The 22159-nt window shown below is 35.7% G+C and overlaps 1 protein-coding gene across 1 annotated transcript in view; it reads left to right on the top strand.

Moving 5' to 3' along the window:
- IL1RAPL2 (interleukin 1 receptor accessory protein like 2) overlaps window positions 1-22159 on the top strand; it is a 919709-nt gene that overhangs the window by 870353 nt on the left and 27197 nt on the right. The window contains exons 7-8 of the mRNA XM_010963806.3: window positions 3646-3775; window positions 18187-18332. Of these exons, the coding sequence (XP_010962108.2) occupies window positions 3646-3775; window positions 18187-18332 (276 nt within the window). The remainder of the gene's footprint in view (window positions 1-3645; window positions 3776-18186; window positions 18333-22159) is intronic.

Raw genomic sequence — 22159 nt, 5'->3', positions numbered from 1 at the left:
CTCACCCATATGTAGAATCCAAAACAAACAAACAAGAAAACAAAAAACAAGCTCGTAGACACAGACTGGTGGTTGCCAGAGTTGGGGGTTGTGGTGAGTGGGAAACATGGGGGGTTAGTAGGTATAAACTACTGGTTACAAAATGAATAAATCATGGGGAGTGTAATGTACAACACGGTGACTATAGTTAATAATACTGTATCGCATTTTGAAAGGTGTTGAGAGTAGAGCTTAAAAGCATTTATCACAAGAAAAAATAAATGTGTGACTATGTATGGTGACAGATGTCAACAAAATGTATTGTGATGATCATTTTGCAATATATACAAATATCAAGTCATTATATTGTACACCTGAACTAATATTATGTCAATTATACCTCATTTAAGAAAAATAAAGCTGATACGAATATTTGTGTACAAGTCTTTATACAGACAGAGGCTTTCAGTTCTATATAAATAATGGCTGGATCACATGGCAAATGTTCAACTTTTTAAGAAACTGTAGATTAATTTTAACTTCCAAGAATTTTATGTAAATAGAAACATAAAGCATGTACTCTTTTGTCTGGCCTTTTAACTTAGTATAATTGTTTTGAAATCTTAAAATCGTATGTTATAGTGTGTATCAGTACTCCATACTTTTAATACCTAATGAAATTTTTTTTGTATGGATATACCAAAGTATTCCTCCACCTGTTGATAAACATTTGGACTGTTTTCAGTTTTTGGCTATTACAAATAAAGCTGCTGTGAAAACTCATGTGCAAGTCTTTGCGTGGACATATGTTTTGTTGACTGTCACTTAATAAAGTGATAAATTGCTAGTAATACAGGCTGAACCTTTAAAAGGGAGTCATGTCTGAAGCCATTACCTTGTGAATAGCACAAAACATCAAGAAACTCACAGTTATTTTTATTTTAATAGTCTTCAACCTACTGTATAATCTTCTTTATATACAAATATGAGTTGGTCATCTACACTAGTAGGATAGACAGTACTATAAGAATATCTTTGAAAATGTCTGGAGGCAAAACAATACAGTAGAAAATAGATGAAAATGGTAGATAGGAGTTTGCACATGCACATAGGCCAGATTTTAGAAATGCCTGGAGAGGCTCTGTTTCAGGTTATTTGCCCAATCAATGCTAAGATCCCTCCCAGGTCTTTTGGAAGAAGAGGTGCCCACACCCTGGTACACATTGATTGTCACTGTCTAGCACAAGAGCTGATCATTTTGGGACTCTCAGAGTATTACATCTAATGGTTGGACATTTTTCTTGTTTTGGCCATTGACAAAGGCTTCAGGATATTTATTCAGCATTTGTAGAAACTAGACCACTGAAATATCTGTCTCTTGCATTTATTTAACAAGACAGGAGAGTAAAAACATTCCCAGCAGAAACTGCTGCAATAGTCAGTACCCGTTGTATAGTGCCAAGGAAAGAGCAAATGATGTCATTTTTGATAGACCACCTCAAGGAGGCACATTTTTGCACATTGCTGTAATTGTCTTTTTCCATTAAAATCAAACCAGGCCTGAGTACCCACATAGTAGGAATCACTAAAAGGTACTTTATTTGATATATTCTTTCAACATACCCCAAAGGAGTGACAACCGGAACTTACTTGTATAAGTGTATATACTGGTAGTTTTAACAACTGGGATTCCTTATAATAATGTTTATCATAGTCTCTGGATCTTTTGCCATGTAGTTTGACGTTCTGTAATACCTTCAGTTTCATGAGAATGAAGAATAGTAAGGCATTAAAAAAATTATGTTCAGGTTTAAAGAACTCAGGGCCTGCTGGATGAATCACACCTACTCTAGAATCCAGGAAATACTTACAGAGCATCGATAAGAGAAGGATATTACCCTATAGAAGCTCATATATAAAAGGACATGAGATTGACAGGGTCAAAATGAACACTTATCTATCTTGTTATCCACATCGGATTTTGCCTCAAATTTGACTTTTTGAAAGACCAAGCCTCAGAAGGAAAATACAACCATGCTAAATTCAGGTGGGACTTCTGAGTCTACCAAGCACTTTTGTAGACATTGTCTTATCTGAGCTTCCAGGGTATTATTACCATCCTCATTATATACATGAGAAATCAGTTTGTAAAAGATTAGGTACTCCACCCAGGGCTAGGTAGTTTACTATTTTATGATAGATCCAAAACAAGGATTGAAATCTCTTAACTCTTCATCTAGTGCATTTTACACTAAACAAGGCTATCTTTCATTTTTTCCACACGTGTATATCACAAAACACATGTTCAAAGCAACAATGAATAATCTTGTTTCAGATTTGTGTTAGACATATATGAAAAACTATTGATATCACAGCTTTTGACAATAATTGAATGATACCAAAGGTCCATGACATGTCATTTTGCTGAGATATAAACTTACACTATAAAAAGACAAATATCTGGCAACAAGTCACTTATGGTTAAGCCCAGCCTATCACGCAGCATCCATATGTCTATGGGGTTTTCTTAATTTCTACTTTGTGTCAATGTAGAACAGAACTCCCATTAAAATTGTTTCTAGGTGAAAATGATCTTCAAAGAAATCCACCTGCTAGTTACAATGATTAAATAGAAAGGTTCCCAGAAAATAATCATTCCTAGAACATGGAAGTTTGGATCAATTTAAGAATAGAATGGTGAAATTGTCCACAGCTCAAGAGCAATTATGGGAATAAGTTCACCATGTACTCCACGAGGAAAACAATATTTTTGAAATTGCTTTATCTAGTGCTCCAACCAGGACAAAAATTGCATGTTATAGAGAAAAATGATATGTTATGTCATGATTTATGAATTGGGGGCTTTCTTTGTCAGAAAGGTCAAGATTGTGCTCTCTATACCATTCTTCTCTTACTGATCTACTTTGCAAGAAGAAAATAAAATCAATGCCAGCAAAAAATAATTGCTTATATATTTGATGATAAATTTACAATTAAAACAAAACTTTTAGCTATAGTCACAAAAATGCATTACAAAAAGCTGCAGTATTGCCTAGAATTCTTTAAGTACTATGGGTGACACACAGACTATAGAAGATATAGTTAGATTGAGATTTCCCTGCATGTACTTTTCATAGGTATATTTGTAATTAAAAAGTCTTCCTTTGATTTGTATTATCCAATTTTTCCTAGAATATACAATAATTAGAATTAGTAAATTTACCCTCTGCAATCTTAGTAATAGTGGATAGTCTATTATATGTTTTCTCACCAATCAAAAGTTAACTTACCCTTTCATTAATGTTAACTTCAAAGGCAAGTCCAAATAAGCAGTTATTAATATTCTCAAAAAAGAAAAATAAAAGAGGGTTCTTTCCATTTAATTCTTTCATATTGGTCCCTAGGAGGGAGGCAGTAAAAATAAGCAGTTAGAAAGACTTAGTAACTTTCTTCACTTTCTCATTTTTCATAATATCTTGAATTTTTTAATTTCCCAGAAGCCCTTGTAACTATTTAAATTTTTTTCTCATTTACAGTGATAAGATGATTGGAAGAGTTGAAAATGGGTCACCTCTGAGTTTTCCTTTGGATGTTAAATGGTACTTTTCTGTCTCCCAGTGATAACCAAGAGCTATTTGCTCATTTCTTTTTCTCTGTCATTCTCAGGTAAGCCTCTGAACATCCCTTGCAAAGCATTCTTTGGATTCAGTGGAGAGTCCGGACCAATGATTTATTGGATGAAAGGGGAGAAGTTCATTGAGGAACTGGCAGGTCACATTAGAGAAGGTGAAATAAGGTACAGAACTTGGACTGCTTATTTTTCTTTGCTGTCTTTGCAGTTAAGCAATGGAACATCCTAGAAGAGCTTCTGCCTGAGATTTTAATTGCAACTCCAAGTCATTCCATTTTGTAAAAGCTGAGCTGGTGGAGAGAGTGAGGCTTACTGCCTTAAGAAATGCAAATGTATAAGCTTCCAATAGAAGGAGGTTTTCTCAGGTTTAAGAATATACCATGGGGTATAATGATCCTCTCCAAGCTGCCTAAGCAAGTTCTTTTGAGGTTTCAAAGCTTAGGTCACTGTTATTCTAGTCCCAGCAAAGATCCAAACTTCGTAGATGACTCCTCAGACCACAGGGCAAATGTTCATTTACTCCCTGGGAACAGACAACTTTCATATGTCATAGGTGTAAAGCTGTGGTGGCAGTAGGAAGCTAGTACTTGCCAAAATAACTGTTGACTCTTGTTAGTGTTTATTTTTCCCAGTACCCACTGCTCATCCTGAAAGTGACTTTCAGGTTAGCACCTCCCTAGACCTCTTTTCACTCTGTTACATAGATACCTCCCTGGTGTATTGACACCTATTCTATTGGCTTTCCAATCTTACGTGTATGATCACATTTGTACAAATAATGGATAGGTAATTTTTCCTACCTCAGTCTATGGGGTTGCCCTTTGATTTCAGAGATGGTGTTATATAATGTACTTTTCTCACTCCAATAGGAATTGTGACCCCTACCCACTACCCCTAGTAAGAATGTAGTGGAAAGCAATCCAGTATTTCAGTGCAACTAATGTTAAAATGTGTTCTTTCACTTTTCTTATCGACTATATAGCAATGTAAAATAAATAGTATACATTATATTATTTACTATGATTAAATGTAATTTATAATAACTACCATGACAGTTCTCGTCATATGTCTACTCAATAACTCCCCTCTAGGGATTGAAATTTGAAAGTCTGTGAACCCCCTGAGAGTCTCTGCAAAATATTGTCCATATGAGCGTATTTCTAGGGGGAAAGTACATGAAAACATACCTGACATTTATTAGTCATCAGGGAGATGTAAATCAAAACCATGTTATAATACTTCATACTCACTAGGATGGCTATAATCAAAAAGTCAGATTATAACAGGTGTTGGTGAGGTTGTGGAGAAACTGGAACCCTTATACACTGCTGGTGGGAATGTAAAATGGTGCAGCCACTTTCTGAAATTGCTCAAATGGTTAAACATAGAATTATCAGCAATTCCTCTTCTAGATAGATAGCCAAGAGAAATCAAAACATATATCCACAGAAAAACTTGTACATAAATGTTTATAGTAGCATTATTCATAACAGACAAGAAGTGGAAACACCCTAAATGACCAGGAACTGATGCATGGATAAATAAAATGTGGGACAGTCATATAGTGGAATATTATTCGGCCATAAAAAGGAATGAACGAAGTACTAATGCACACTACAACATGGATGAACCTTGAAAACATTCTTAGTGAAAGAAGCGGGTGACAAAAGACCACACATTATATGATTTCATTTATATAAAGTATCTAGAATAGGCCAATCTATGGAGACAGAAAGTACATTAGTGTTTGCTCAGGGCTGGCAGAATGGAGGGATGGGGTAAATACCTAAGGTGTATGGGTGGGTTTTGTAGGACTTTCTTTGATATAATGGATACAATATTTGTAATATAAAATGCACTATTTTAAAGTGTACAATTCATGGACATCTAATATATTCACAATATTGTGCAACCACTACCTCAATATAGTTCCAAAAAGTTTTCATCACCCCAAAAGGAATCCCTATACCCATTAAGGAGTCTGAGGCTCTTTTCTGAGGTGATGAAAATGTTACAAATGTTTGACTATTGCACATATCTGTGAATATACTAAAAAGCAGTGAATTGGGTAGTTTAAACAGATGAATTGTATGGTATATAAATAATATCTCAATAAAGCTGTTTTTTTCCCTTAAAAAACCTCCTAATTAATTGCCTGGCATAAAACAGACATTCAGGAAAAAAATAATCAATATACTACTTACAAATTAATTCTAAACTATTAATTTCCTTTTAAACTTTAAGGGAGTGATAAGTAACACTTTATTAGCCAATTTCAAGTTAAAGTTTATAACATTAATGCAAATGAATTTCTTTTAAATTATTTCAAATGATACATGTTTAGAATAAGTCTCAACATATCTGCCTGTAAAAGTCTTTAAGGGTCACTCTTCATTTTTCAGAGAAAGAAACTGGTCCCCAAAGAGCCAGTGGTAGGTACAGTGGTACATGGGAGCAAAATGTCCACTCCCAAAAAGCTTGGAAGTATGCTTCATGATCAAAAGTAGTAGTTAAATGAGTTTAAGATAATTATTTCCTTTTTCCTATATATGACTGATTAGATTTTTTAATAGGTTTATTGGGGTATAATTGACTTACAGTAAGCATACAATTTATAAAGAGTGTATAATCTGTAAGGGCTGATTGATATATGTATCCACCTATAAACCATCACCATAATCAACATAATGTACACATAAATTACACACAAGTTTCCTGATGTCCCTTGGTAATTCCCCCTCTCCTGCCCTTCCTTCACAACATATCCTTCTGTCACCATAAATCAGTTTGAATTTTCTAGAGTTTTATATAAACAGAATTATGGACTATATACACTTTTTTGTCTGGATTATTTCACTAAACACAATTATTTTGAGATTCATCCATCTTGTTATGTGTATCAATAGTTCATTCTTTTTTATTGCTCAGTAGTATTCCATTATATGGATATAAACAGTTTGGTTAACCATTCACTGTTGATGGCCATTTGGATTGTTTCCAGTTTGAGGACCATTACAGATAAAGCTGCTATGAACATATGTGCATGCACCTTTGTATGCACATATATTTCCTTTTTACTGTGATACATGTCTAGATATGGAATGGATAAATCAGATCATAGGTGTATGTCTAACTGTCTTACTTTTTTTTAGCTTTTTAAAAAAACTTTTATTTTTACAATAGTTTTTAGATGTACAGAAAAATTGTAAAGATAGTATCTTATTCTATTCAGGCTGCTATAAATTTCATAGACTGGGTGACCTAAACAACAAATACTTATTTCTCATAGTTCTGGAGACTGGGAAGTCCAAAGTCAAGGCACCAGTAGATTCAATGACTGATGAGGACCCACTTCCTGGTTCGTAGATGGCAATTTTCTCACTGTACCCCCACATGTCTTGCATGACAAAAGAGGTGAGGAGCTCTCTAGAGTCCCTTTTATAAGGGCACTAATCCCATTCATTAGAGCTCCTCTCTCATGACCTAATCACCTCCCAAAAGCCTCACCTTCTAATACTATCACATTAGGGGACTATTTCAACATATGAATTGTGTGAGGCGAAACAAACATTACGTTCATAGCAGACAGTATAGAGAATTCCTACATACCCTATACCCAGTTTATCCTCTTATTAACAACTTAAGTTACTGTGTTACATTTCTTACAATTAAAGAACCAAAATCGAGGAGAGGGGAGGGTATAGCTCAGTAGTAAATTGCTCACTTAATATGCACGAGGCCCTGGATTCAATTCCCCAGCACCTCCATTAAAAGTAAATTTTAAAAACATTTTTTAAAGAACCAAAATTGATACATTATTATCCACTGAAGTCAATACATCATTCAAATGTCCTTAGTTTTTAATTCCTGTCCTCCTTCTTCTCCAGGACTATCTAACTTTTTAATAATCTGCCAAACTATACTCCAAAGTGGTTGTACCATTGTACAAAAGAAAAGTTAGGCCCTGCTGCTGCTCTAGCAGCAAATGATTAGTGATGGGAGACAAAAATTACATATGTAAAACAGTTTAATCCAGTCCCAGCCACTATATTAGGTGCCAAATGAATCAACCAGATATTAAGTGCTATAGGAAGGCAAACTTTCAGGACTTGCAAAAGGTCATTTTTTAAAAAATTCTATTATATCCTTTCTCCATTATTCACAACTTTTCCAATCTAAAAAGGGAACATACCTATATTTGCAGAGGAGAAAAGTAACATCATTTGTTTTGAAAATTTCACAAAACCCTACTAACTAACTGGAGACACCATCAGAGAAATACAAACAAAGAGGCAGGAATTCCTGGCCAAGAGAAACACACAGTCAGCCATTCTGTAAAATTAAGTGTACAATCTATGATCTATTTGGGAGCTTGTGTGGGTGCAGGAATTCCTTCAGGCTATGGCCATTTATGCTAACACAGGAGTTAATTACTAGATTCTATCTCCTAGCTCCCAAAGCCAATGTCCTTGAAACAAGATTTTTATACAACATGACAGACTGGAGCAAATCTGGTAGTTTTATTAGGGAAAAAAAGTTGCTAATCATACCATTAGTTCAACCAAGAGAAGATCTGCACTCTTTCATAGCCCACACATATTCTCCAAAGGGAAAAGTTCTGACAGCAGAATGCTGAAGATATTAAGTAGAGGATTCCTCTCAAAAGCATTTCTGGAAACAAAATTTCCTTCTGGATGCATAGCTCTCCCTCAGGGTATTGTATTCACTTCATATTTGAATTGAATCGCAGCTCTTGTGTTGTGCACACATGTCAGAAGTACACTGTCCAGTAGATCTAAGAAGTGGGAATGTAAATAAATTGCTCTCAGGCAGTTAACTAATGGAGAAGATGCCACAAAGGCAATGGATCTGGCAGAAGGACTGACCAACTGCCTAGGTTCTCCATTTCCTGGTCAGCAGCTTGATCCTAGAAGTATATAGCATACTTTTATCTCTTAGTATTGCCTCAGAGGAATAGAAGACTTTGAAAAAAAAATCTACCTAAGGAAAAAGCTTGGATATTTATCAAAGGCTTGATGAAATAATGTCACTTGGACTACATACAATAAGTGCTACTTCTGCATTCACCAATTACTTTCCAGGTTGACTAGCATATTTTATTAAATTTGGAGTTCTCATTTGTTTGCTCTCTGGGTTACTTTGACTATCATGGTTCCTTGTATCTCCTTACTTGTAGTCTAATGTCAAAGCACTCAGACTCCACTCTGAGCGTGCAGATTCCCCTTCATCTCCCTTTAGGCAGAAATTGGCATAGCCCTATTGAAGTCTCTGATATTGCTAAGAGACTGAGCCCTAAGGAAATGTGAACCCAAATGTAGTATCCAGTCACAACTGCCAGCCTATCCTATACAACTGCATCAGAACCTTTCCACTGACTCCAGATTTCATTTGTAAGAATGTAGTATGTGCAGTTGTATAAGCTACAATTGTACAAATCTGGTTCCTTTTATCTAACATTTTAACATCCTTGCAACAAGCTGCTTTCTACAAGTTCTACCATGTCTATTCAGAGAAGTCAAATAATTATTTGAAGGAGACCCAGTGGAAACCATCATGAGGAGAGGATTTCCCAACTTCTGTTTCTCTGTTTAAACTTAATGGGAATGGCTTGCAAAGTGGGATAATAGAATGTATGAAAAGTAGCCTTTGGGTGTGAACATTCTAGCAAGGCCAACCCGGTTCCACACCTTTACAGAAATTCCTTTTAATTAATCTTACAAGAGACTTGAAAATTTTAGAAAGAATTTTGCTAGTGAGGTATGTATTCCACAGTGCTAATAAAAAATACCAGAGAAATTGAACTAGTCTTATTAAACAAGAAGTAATAGTCTTTAAGCTTCCCTGCAGGGTTGTGAATTGCATCTGATTGTCAATGGAGACTACATGAATTTTAGTGCAATTGCCTTGTCCCAATGGAGAGAATTTTTTTATTATAAATCTCACTTTACAAATCTCCTTATTAATATCTAATGTTTTTCTCCCTCAGGCAATACTATAAAACAAATTTACCAAATCTTTTATAATTCTTGACCTGAAAAACATATTCAGTTTATCTTAAGGTATTACAGACCAGCTTCCTAAAATGCAAATAATTTAATGTACTTTCAATTCCTGAAAGGCTACAAGTTGAATATGGGCTTTGTTTGTGAGTTTCAGTCTTTATTCCTGCTTCCACCACTTTCCAGCTTTCTGTTTCCCTACCTTTACCTTAATGTACTATTCTTGAATGAATAAAATGCTCTTAAAAGAAGGGAATGTGATACAGGTATGAAAATATTTTATTCTTAAAATAGGGTGAGCCTGTATTAAAGACACAAAATAGCCTATTAATATCTCACCAATGAAAAATAATATGGAGCTGTGGATATGTTGTTAGCCCCAAGGCAAAATGATGGGGTCTGTTTTGACAGCTTCCTACTGTGCCTTTTCAGTGCCTTGAAGCACCCCACCTGCTCTGGCCACCCCCAAATTGAGCTAAAAACCAAACAAAACAACCCCCTCAACACACACACCATCTCTTCTTTTTTCTCACTCTCATCTCATCCCACTGGGAGAAGGAATACTGATCACTTTGCCTTTGATTTAAATAAGTTTCAAATCTCATCATACCTATATGTGAACGTAGATTTTATAAGTCACGAGGGGGCTTCAATGGAAAAGTAAACTTCATAAGCAGGCATAGTTTTACCTAAGGGCAGCCTTAATGGCCATTCATCGGAAGGATAATTTGGGGGAGTTTAACTCTACTATGCACAGCTCTACTTCCACAGTGAGTCTTAGCCTTGACCTATGCATAAAATATTTAAAGCCCACCTGAGATATATTTGTTACCTCTCTTCATCTACTGTGCAGAGCATAGCTGCCCAGTGTCAAATATGGTGTTTTGTGTTGTAAGCTGCTCTAGACAAGAACCTATAGTTAGATGATGATGATAATAATAATAATTCCTCCATGCTTTTATACTACACAGTAGATTCCAAAAACATTTGACATCCTAAATTATATTGTATTTTTATGATACTCATTTGAGATAAATAGTATCAGTTTATTTTACAGATAAAAAAATACCAACGCTTAGAGACTGAGGAAGAGCTGTCCTTGGGCAGTTGATTCACAGTTCCAGTGGAAATAGATTGAATTTATCAAAACACAACTAGCAAGAATCCTCAATTGCCCAGAATGTTCTGTTATATTCCACATTTAGGATATAAAGAGTCAAAACCTGCCCAGGACTGAAAGAGTAAAAATCATTCTGGACTGAGAATAAGCAGCCCTGCTATTAATCAGGCTGGGAGGACAGACAAAGCCAGCTGCAAAGTTAACAGAAAACACTTTCTCCCAAGGTCATGCAGCAGTTGTAAAATGCCATAATGATCCCTACCTTTTTTGAGTGACTACTGCTTTCTTATCGGTGATGCCCAGATCTGCTTTGCCCTTTTCATATTACTAAGCTACCTTTGCCTCATGAAAGTATCTACTTCCTCATCAGTCCCCCTTCCCCAGTTGCCTCAGAAACTGCAGTCAATCCAGAACCTATCCTTGCTTTTTCATACTCTCCTTTGAATCTTTTAGTGGGAACCCAAACGTTACAAAAGATGCTTTCTTCTTCCCTTCAGTCAAGAAGAAGAAATCCACAGTTCCTCTTGGGTGTACCTTCCTCAGTGCATTCAGTCAATAAATCTGATTTTGACAAACTATGGGCTTGGTCCTGGTCTTTGACTAGTAGGACTTTTACAGAAATTTTTTTAGAAAGCAAATGACACTAAAATATTTTGTTTAAGAGGATTTTTAAAAACTATCTTCTATTCTTGATATTCTCAATCATTATTCCTAAACAATGATTACTCACATTTGAATAAAGACCCAAAGACTTGCAAGGTGCCTAGACATTGAAGGAGGATTCAGTTTGGTTTAAGGGACCACTTACACTGAATGGAAATTGGAACAGCTCTTACAAACCAATATCAAAAAGCAAACAAACCGAAGAACCCAATTAAAACCTGGGCAGAAGACCTGAATAGACATTTTTCCGAAGAAGACATACAGATGACAAACATGTACATGCTCAACAAGTACATTAGCTCAACATCACTAATCATCAGAGAGATGCAAATCAAAACCACAATGAGATATCACCTCACACCTGGCTATAATCAAAAAGAACACCAATAACAAATGTTGGTGAGGTTGTGGAGAAAAGTGAATGCTCATACACTATTGGTGAGAATATAAATTGGTGCAGCCACTGTGGAAAATGGTATGGAAGTTTCTCAAAATACTAAAATTCTCAAAAAAACAGAACTAGCATATGATCTGGGAATTAGAAGTTTTATTTTATTTTATTTTATGATGGAAGGGGGATCAAATCTCTTTTCTCTATTTCATGTTTGATTTTAAAAATTCCAGCTTTATTGAGGTATGGTTGAAAAATTAAAATTGTACATATTTAAGGTATAAAATGTGATGTTTTGGTATATGTATACATTGTGAAATGATTACCACAATTAAGCTGATTAACATACCCATTACCATACAGTTACCATTTTTTGTGTCTGAATAGTGAGAACACTTGAGATTTACTCTCCTCTCAAACTTCAAGTATATAGTGTAATATTAACTATATTCACCATGCTGTACATTAGGTTTCCAGAACTTATTCACCTTACAGTTGAAAGTTTGTCCCCTTTGACCAGCATTTCCCCATTTTATCCACCAACCAGTATCTCCCTATTTCTTCCACCCTCCAGCTCTTGGTAACCACCATTCTACTCTGTTACTATGAGTTTGGCTTTTTTATATTCCATGTATAAATGATATCACAGTATTTTTCATTCTCTGTCTGACTTATTTCACTTAGCATAGTGTTCTCCATGTTTCCCTATGTTGTCACTAATGGCAAGATTTTCTTTTCTTCAGACTGAACAATATTCCATTGTGCATATAAACCACATATTTTCTATCCATTCTTCTACCGATGGTCACTTAGGTTGTTTCCATACGTTGGTTATGGAAACCAAGCCATACTCTCAATGTGTGCAAATATCTATTTGAGATCTTGATTTCATTTCCTTTGGATATATACCCAGATGGGGGATTGCTAGATCACATGTTAGTTCAATTTTTAATTTTTTGAGGAATCTCTGTACTGTTTTCCATAGTGGCTGCACCAGTTTATATCCCCACCAACAATGTACGGGGTCTCTTTGCTTCACATTCTGGCCAACAATTCTTATCTTTTGCCTTTCTGATAATAGCCATTCTAAAAGGTTTGAGATGATATCTCATTGTGATTTTGATTTGCAGGTCCCTGATGATAGTGAATTTGAATACCTTTTCAAAATACACCCGTTGGCCATTTGTATGTCTTCTTTGCATAAATGTCTGTTCAGGTCCTTTTCCCATTTTTAATCAGGTTACGTGTTTTGTTTTGTTTTGTTTTGTTTTTATATTGAGTTGTAAGAGTTTCTTATATATTTTGGCTATTAACCCCATGTCAGATATATGGTTCACAACTATTTTCTCCCATTCTGTAGGTTACGTTTTCACTTTCTTTTTATCTTATTGAGGTATAATTTGGCATACACCATTATGTTAGTTTAGCTCACATACTTAACATAACTTTTTAATGTGGTGAGAATGCTTAAGATCTAATCTCAGCAACTTTCAAGTATACAATATCATGCTATTAACTACAGTTACTATGCTATATATCAGATCCCCAGAACTTACTCTTCTTATAATTGCTATTACTGCTATCATTTTTTTAAAACAAGCTATTAACTGTTAGAACAGTTATGAATAAGAAAAGTAAAATATTTTAGTTTATCTTCATTTATCCCTTCTCTAACACTCTTCCTTTCATTATGTAGATCCAAATTTCTGCCCTGTATCATTTTTATGTTCTCTTAAGAGCTTCCTTTAACATTTCTACCAGCAACAAATTCCCTCAGTTTTTATTTGTCTGAGTAAGTCTTTATTTCTTCTTCATTTTGAAGGAAAATTTAGATGGATACAGTATTCTGGTTATTTTCTTGCAACATTTTAAATATTTCACTCTCACTTGTATGGTTTCTAAAGAGAAGTCTGATATGTTTCTTTTTCTTTTTCCTCTATAGGTAAGTTTTTTTCTCCTCTTCTTTCAAGATTTTCTTTTTTCATTTTCTACAGTTAGAATGTAATATATTGAGGTGTAGATTATTTTGGAATTCACTCTTCTTGGCATTTTCTGAGCTTCCTGCACCTGTCATCTGGTGTCTGGAAAATTCTCAGTTATTAATACTTCAAATATTTCTGTTGTTTCTTTCTCTTTCCTTTCCTTCTGGTATTTCAGTTAACATGTATATTACTCCTTTGTTAGTTATACCTCAGATGTTCAATATTTTGTTCCTTTTTCATGCTTTATTGTCTGTCATTTCAATTTAGGAGATTTCTATTGACTGTCTTCAAGAAAACTGATTCTTTCTTTGGCCATGTCTAGTCTATTGATGAGTCCATGAGAGGCATTCTTTATTTCTGTTACAGTGTTTTGATTTCTAGCGTTTCCTTTTGATTCTTTCTTAGAGTTTTCATCTCTCTGGTTGTATTACCTATCTGTTGAGGTATGTTCACTTTTTCTATTCAAGCCTTTAACATATTAATCATAGTTATTTTATATTATCATTCTGATAATTCTCTGCCATATCTGAATACAGTTATAATGCTTGCTTTGTCTCTTCACACTGTTTTTTTGTTTGTTTGTTTTTTGCTTTTTAGCATGCCTTGTAATTTTTTTGGTTGAAAGCCATGTGTGATGTATCAGGTAGAAGGAACTGAGATAAAGAGGTCTTTAGCATGAGATTTTATGTTTATGTGGGTAAGAGTTAGGCTGTGTTTACTGTTTTCTATAGATGTAGGTGTTAGAAGCTAAATTTTCCTAATGTACTTGTATATGTCTCCAGGGTTTTCTTTGGGTTTTCCTGGAGACTGCTTCTTAAATAGGGACTGAGATTTGCAGTTCTTTCAGCTAAAAGCCTTGTAATCACGCAGGAGCTTGATTGATGTGGTGGTAAGCATTCTATAATCCTGTGATAAAGTCTCAGTCTTCTAATGATCCTGTGCCTTTGGGCTGTGACCTTTACAAGTGCCTCTCAGCTTTCCTCCACTTCTTCGATTATGAGACAGGAAAGCTTTAGGGGGCTGAAGCTGGATATTTCTCTTTCCTCTGATACCCTAGGTTTGGTAAAACCCAAGTAATTTAGGCTCTGCTAAAAGATTTTCCCTTGAAGGCATTTCTTTGTTAAGAAGAGCAGAATGCTCTGGGCTCATTTCAGGATAGTTGATTTTCCCTTTCCCCTGTCAAAAGCATAAGGGAATTTGTCTCTGATCTTCACCCTGAACTGGTAGGGCTCCTAGAAGCAAAACTCATGAAAGTATGGGGCACTCCTAAGATCAGATCCCACAGAGTTTTGTTTTTGTTTTTTTTAACTCTCAAGCTAGTCCATACTGCACCTGTAGTGACTCATCAATTACAGCTCAAGTGTTTTTATTCATACTGGCTCCCATTCCTAGCCTTTTGCTCCCAAATACACTATGATTCTCAGTATTTGCCTCTCTCCCAAGTTTTGGGGGGCGGGAGTTCACCCTGGGACCTCAATTACCTGACAGATCTACGAAGAGTTGTTGATTTTTATTTTATTCAGTTTTTTTCTTGTTGTAAGGGTGAGAGTGACAACTTGTAAACTTTTTCTAGTATTATTTTTTAATACTAGGTCTTAACCAAATGAAACATTCAAAGGTAGTGATTTCTGTCACCTAAATTTATTATTATTATTTTTAATTTTGCCAGTGTTCACTATTGCCTATAACTTGCCTTCAGTGTTAACTCTTGGAATGAGATACTTCTGAAGTTATTTGACATGTATCCCAAGATCGCCTCATTTGTATCTTGCATTTCAAAACCAGTTTCTTCAGTGTCTCTCTTTCACACTTTCTGCAAAAACCTGCTCTTATCTTCCCTCCCAGAAAACACTTCCTTCTTCCTTTTGTTTAAGCAGTCTTCTCAAGCCTTCTCCAGCTAATTTAGTCAATAATAGTCTCTCCCTTTTTCAAAATCCCATTGTAAGCATGACTGTACCACCCTGTTTTACCTCATTCTGTCTATAATTTTTTCAGCTGTTTAGAGCTTGTCTCCTTGTTTAAATTTTAATGCTTACTAGGAGCAAGCATCTGGTCTTTTAATGCTTTTATTTCTCTTACACCAACTGTCTATCCCAGAGCTAGGCATTTAGGGGAATGACAAAGAATCATTGATAAATGGTTATATACCAATATTTGCTAGGAAGTTGTGATTACTCTGTGGAGCGATTTATAGACATGATACCAACTTGCTCTTTAATTCCAAAAAAGCAAGTCACCTCTATATTTTCAAGAGCTGATAATTAAGACACCTCATATATATTAATAGACGGATGAAGGATCATTTTTCAAATCCTCTCTCCAGTTTCTTTCTGCTGCCTGTGAAGAGCTGTTTTTGGAAACTGCATTAGAAATGAAGAGGGAAAGGCTTGGTCTGGAGGGACAGTATCAGCTTTCTGCCTCATGCCTGGCAAAGGCTGTGGCTGCCCTACACGTGAAGCTTTAAATCAAACTTAATTTGTGGTGCCTAAGCAGCTTCTGGCACTAAAGGGGGGTTATTCCATAGCAGGTTACACATAACTAAAATAATTGAGTGTAGTGCGATTTACTCATAGCAGGGAGAAAATGTAGAGAGTAAAATTCAACATAAACCATGAAGACAGTAAATTCCCATTTCTTTTTCCTTGGTTAGATATATGTTGGGACAGGAAAGAGAGAGAAAACTACAACTTTAGCCAGGAAGAAAAAAAATTAATAGAAAGACTATTAGTAAAATGTGGTTAAGAAAATTATTATACTAAGGAGACTTACTCAAGTTACAAATGCCAGTATTGTCAACTCTCTGATACGTGCATTATTGGAAGGAACAGAAACAGAGTTAATTTTAAAAGTATGTCTATCTGGAATATAATCTGGGTTTAGGATTTCAGTATGAGAGTTTCTCAGATTCTAGGAACTCTCTTCCACCAACCCAACTTTAAGCCCTTCCTTCTCTCATAGGGGCACCAGAAGAGATTAATCCAAGCCAATTTTAAGTATCAATAAATATAAATATAAATATAAATATTTTTGGAGGAGCCAAAATTTAAAGAATTCATCTTTGGATAATGGAGTATTGATGTTTAATAACACTCCTTTGTATTTACATAATTTTTAAATCACTGTAACTCATTTTACCTCCACAACAAAGTTAAGGTAAGTATATAGGTATTTTTCCCAACTTAAAGTTGAGTTATATTAAGATGCCATTGAGTTAATGACTTTGTAAGAATCCAGCCTGAGCTTTTAAGTGGGAGGCTGGTATTTATAACCTAGTTTTCTCTGAGTATAGTTCTCTTTTCCAGCTTTATGCTAAATGCCAGTAAATCAAAAGGTTTTTCTCTGACTTTATAACCCAAGTGTTCAAAAAAGAGATGAGAATTACTTTCAACACCCCAGTGTTCCACAGTGCAAAGTCATGTATTTAACAACCTCACCCCAGAACTTAATGGCAGGACTTTTACCATTTAGACTCACAGTTTGCTCTTTCTTTGGTCAAAAGCAAGAGACAGAAAGAAAAATTCGGCAGGGTACCCACTTCCACCTCACCTAGGAGGCAGCTGGCCATTGGGAGAATATAGCTCTCTAAAGAAACAGAAGGCACACTCCTCAGGAAAGATTCCTGGCAACTCAGCTCCTCCGTGAAGAACGCCTGTTACTGGCCATTCAAGATCCTTTGCAATTTCCCCTGAGAAAGCAAAAAGCAGGACTGTGAGAAAATATCACATGGGGCAGAGTTTCTCCTGTGAATGAGTGGGGAGGGAAGAAGAAAGACAAATTGTAAGCAATGTCTGGAGCAAGCAGGATCATGGTAGGTGGCTAGTGTCCTTGGGGGATTAGGGCAGAGGGATATATGCCTGCATTGGACAAAAGGCAGAACAAAGTAGAGAATGGGCTTCTCTCTGATATTCAGGGATAGAAGGACACTCCTTTAGTTTACTTCTCATAAGGGAACCATTTTCAAGGTCCCTTTCTTTACCCTCTTACCCCCTGTTGTCAAAACTCTGGCCTCTAACACAAACCCTACACTCCTACAGACTTTTTTCCTTTTATACCATGGTGCAAAAATCCAATTTGTTTTCATAAGCTCAACTTAGAATATGAAGTCCAATGTTTCCTCCTGTTTACCACACAAATCATATTGGCTTCATTTATCAAAGCCTAGTGGCCTGTTAATATTTCTTTTTACTGAGTGAAGTCCTCACTTTTTTCCTTTCCCATCTGATCTTCGCATTAAGAGTCACTTTTTGTGTTTTCTTTTTGAAGTTTCCGCACATACACCCATCAGGACTGTCCAGCCCACTGGAGACCTTTGTGAGCTACATAACCATCTTCAGTCTTTGCATGGCTACACGCTCCTCAACTCAAACCAATTCAGCCAAGAATACTTTCCTTTATTCCAGGCTCCTCAAAGAACATCTTGGAGAAAAAGAAGTTGAGTTGGCACTCATCTTTGATTCAGTGGTGGAGGCTGACCTGGCAAATTATACCTGCCATGTGGAAAACCGAAATGGACGAAAACATGCCAGTGTCCTGCTGCGTAAAAAGGGTACTTATTTTTATAACTGTTATTATAATTTATTTAGCTACCAAATATATTGAAGTTAGGTATGTTTCCTGGCCTGATTTTATCATTTAGTATAAACTTCTAGTAAACATTTTGTCATTTTAAGGAAAAAAAAATCTCTCTTGCTGTGGATATTAGCATAAAATGCCTATGATCTTCCATACCACTAGGAAGTGGATAAATGAAATGAAATATCACTATGTGTTAAATCCAATGAGATTAAATATGCCTTGGTTATAAGTGTTACATAAAGTTGATAGGCATTGACATTCAAAATTTCTTTATTTTTCACCATCATCTTATATTGCTTAAATGAAGTACTAGAGGTTTTACTATTGAATTAGAAACAAAGTCATTTTTTATTCCCTGACTAAAATACAAATAAAAATAATGAATAGTATTATATAATGTTTTTACAATTATAATAAATATGAACAATATTTCATGATATGACCTAGTGTTCCTGGCCTTTAGCAGGTGCATATATATTTAAAATAGTTTGGTATTTATATAGATCCCTTTCTAGAGGTGATTCCATATGGGGTGGAAATTGTATATAATGGGCAAAGAAAAGAAACTATACATTTACAAGTAAAAGAGATAAAAGCAGACATAAGAGCAACAATCTCAGCAGCTGGAGCAGCTTCTGAGATTGGATCTTACCCTGCCACAACTGTTGATTACTGCAAAAGGCTGAATAATTTCTGTGTGTGTGCATCTGGCAAAGGTTTTGTAAATGTAACAGAACAAATGTTCTCAATCAGTGTTCTTGTTGTCTAGGCTATAGAGCAATAGAACAGATTCAATCAGTAAGGTCACTAGTTGAACCTCATAGCCAAGATGGAATTTCTATTTTCCAGCCAGCCCTAATACTTAACCTTGACCAGCAGCTCTAAGAGAAGCAAAGAAAGGTCATTATTCTGAGAATAATGCTTTTATCTCTCTAGCACCATTTCTTACTCTGTTGGACTTCTTTCCATCTTAAAATAAAGGAGTATGTAAATATAAAAGAGTGAGGGATTAACAGATATACAGTACTAAGTGTAAAATAGATAAACAAGGACCTATTGTGTAATATAAGGAACTATGTTCAATTTCTTGTAATAATATATAATGGAAAAGAATCTGAAAAGAAAAAATATATATGTACGTATATGTATAACCAAATTGCTTTACTGTACACCTAAAACTAAAATTGTAAATCAACTACACTTCAATAAATTTTTTTATAAAGGAGTCTAACATAGAAAGTGAAATTAGGAGACCCTGGTAAAGGAGATCCTGATTCAGTCACTCATTCAGCTACCTGGTTCAGAAGGACAAACTTTTCTGATTAGACACCCTAAACCTTAGTTTCCTCATCTATAAAATAGGGGTACTAATATCTACCTTGTAGTCACTTTGAGGTACAAATGATAATGATACAGTGTGAAATATACCATGCTTAGTCAGGGTTCGCTTAGTCAGATAACTTCTATGCACTAGGCCACCATTTGTCCACCTACATAAAGGACAGACCTTGATCATCCAAATCCAGATACCTTGTGGCAAGGATCACTTTGTTTCTGTTCATCTCAGTCTTATTTTCGGCTCAGAGATCCTCCAAGCCAGACTCTGCTGCACCTCTTGTATCCTCAGGATCTTGGACAGTGTCTGGCCACTAATAGGCACTTAGAAGAACCCATTCTGGTTAATGAATAAAGTTCTCTTTTATTATTGGGGATCATTATTTTATTATTGATGAGCATTGTGCTAGGTACTAGGGATTAGAGTGCTGAATAAGATAGACATCCCCAAGTCTGTGTGGGGCTTGTAGTTTTCAGGGCAGTGAGGGTGCAAAGAAAGACACACCTTAAAACTTAAGCAGAAAAAAAAATCGCACAAAAGAGATATAGATATTACAATTAAAATCCTGCTATGAGGAAAAATAACGGAGAGGTCTTATCATTCAGTCAGTAGAGACCTAAAAAGCTTTGAGTTTTAAAACAAATCCTTTTCTCTTTAATAAGTAAAGCAACTACTAGCAGCCCTTAAAATTTCTGACAATCTGACACTAGCAACCAAGGTACACTGTAAAACTGCTGCCTACATGGCTTCCACAAGGAAATGCGTCTAAATCATGAATAACTGAAAATATTAATCCTCATCTTCCTGATCTCTAAAGATTAGAGTTCCCGAGGGTTCACGGTGCCTCTTCTCACTCACTTCCTAGATGATTTCATTCCATCTCCATCTCAGTTTTGCTTATAATTCATATGCTGACAACTCCCAAGTTTATATCTCTAGCTTTGACTTCTTGCCTAAACTTCAGAGTTGATTTTTTAAGTGCCTATTCAACAACTATTCTGAAACTCCACTAGTAGACATATCTAGTAGGCGGATCAAGCTTCACTTGTCTCAAACAGGATTCCTGATTTCTGCTCTCTCTAAACCTGATCCTCCAGTTGCCTTCTCCATCTCTATCACCATCCTTCCAGTTGCTCCAGCCAAAATCCTTGGAGTTATCCTTGACTTTTTTTCTCTGCTCACACACTGTATCTAGCCTACCAGAAAATCCCATGGCTCTGCTTTTAAAACATATCTAGACTCTGAGCACTTTCCCCCCTTCACTGTTACCATTCTAGTCTGAGCCACCAGCATCAATTGCCTGGCTCACTGCAATAGCCTCCTAACTGGTCTCCCTGCTTCCCCCTTGTCCCCTTACAGTCTGATCTTATCACAGCATCTGGAATGATCCTTTTAATGTGTAAGCCAGGTCATATCATTCCTTTAATCAGAATCCTTCAATTACAGAACTCTTACTGTTACACTTAGAATGAAATCTCTGATCTTTGCCATGGCCTTCAAGGCATGACACAATCGATTTCATTTCTGATCTCATTTTCTATCACAATCTGCCTCAAACCTTGCACACACTAGCCTCCTTTCTATTTCTCATGCTTACCAAGCATAGTCCTGGCTCTTGGTCTTTGCACTTGTTATTTCCTCTGCCTGGAAAACTCTTCTCCAGCTGTTCCCATGACTCACTTGGGGTTTTCATACAGGTCTCTGCTTAAATATTACCCACTCAATAGACCTTTCTCTGGCCACACTTTATAAAATACTACTACCCAGTCACTTTCTTTTTTACAAAATTTGGTAGGTTTATTGAGGTAAAATTGACAAAATTGTAAGATAGTAAGTGTACAACGTGATGACTTGATATATGTATACGTTGTGAAATGACTCTCTCCCTTGAGTTAAATAGCACATCCATCACCTTACATGTTTACCTTTTATTTTTTTGTGAGTGATAACATTTAAGTTCTACCTTCCTAGCAAATTTCAATTATACAATACAATGTCATACACTATAGTCACCATGTTATAAATTGGATCTTAATAAAAGTTTGTACCCTTTTATCTACCTCTCCCAATTTCCTCCCCCATCCCCTGACAACTATTTTTCTCCTGTTTCTATGACTTCAACTTTTTTTTTTTTTTACAGTTCCACATATAAGCAATACCATGCAGTATAGTATTTATCTTTCTCTGTCTGGCTTATTTCACTTAGTTTAATGGCCTCTGGGTTCATCCATGTTGTAGCAAATGACAGAACTTCCTTCCTTTTTAAGGCTGAATAATATTCTATTGTGTATATATATGCCATATTTTCTGGATCCATTCATCCATTGGTGGACTACCCATCACCTTTCTTTTCCCTCTAACTTGGCTCTGTTTCTGTTTGTTGTATTTACTATTCTCTGATACCATATTTGTTTTCTTCTCCCCCCTGCCCTCACACACTGGAATGTAAACTGCATGAGAAC

The sequence above is a fragment of the Camelus bactrianus genome, chromosome X (genome assembly GCF_048773025.1).
Source record: "Camelus bactrianus isolate YW-2024 breed Bactrian camel chromosome X, ASM4877302v1, whole genome shotgun sequence".
Taxonomy (NCBI): Eukaryota; Metazoa; Chordata; class Mammalia; order Artiodactyla; family Camelidae; genus Camelus; species Camelus bactrianus.
Note: the sequence above shows the minus strand (reverse complement) of the source record. Positions and strands in the feature narration are given on the sequence as shown.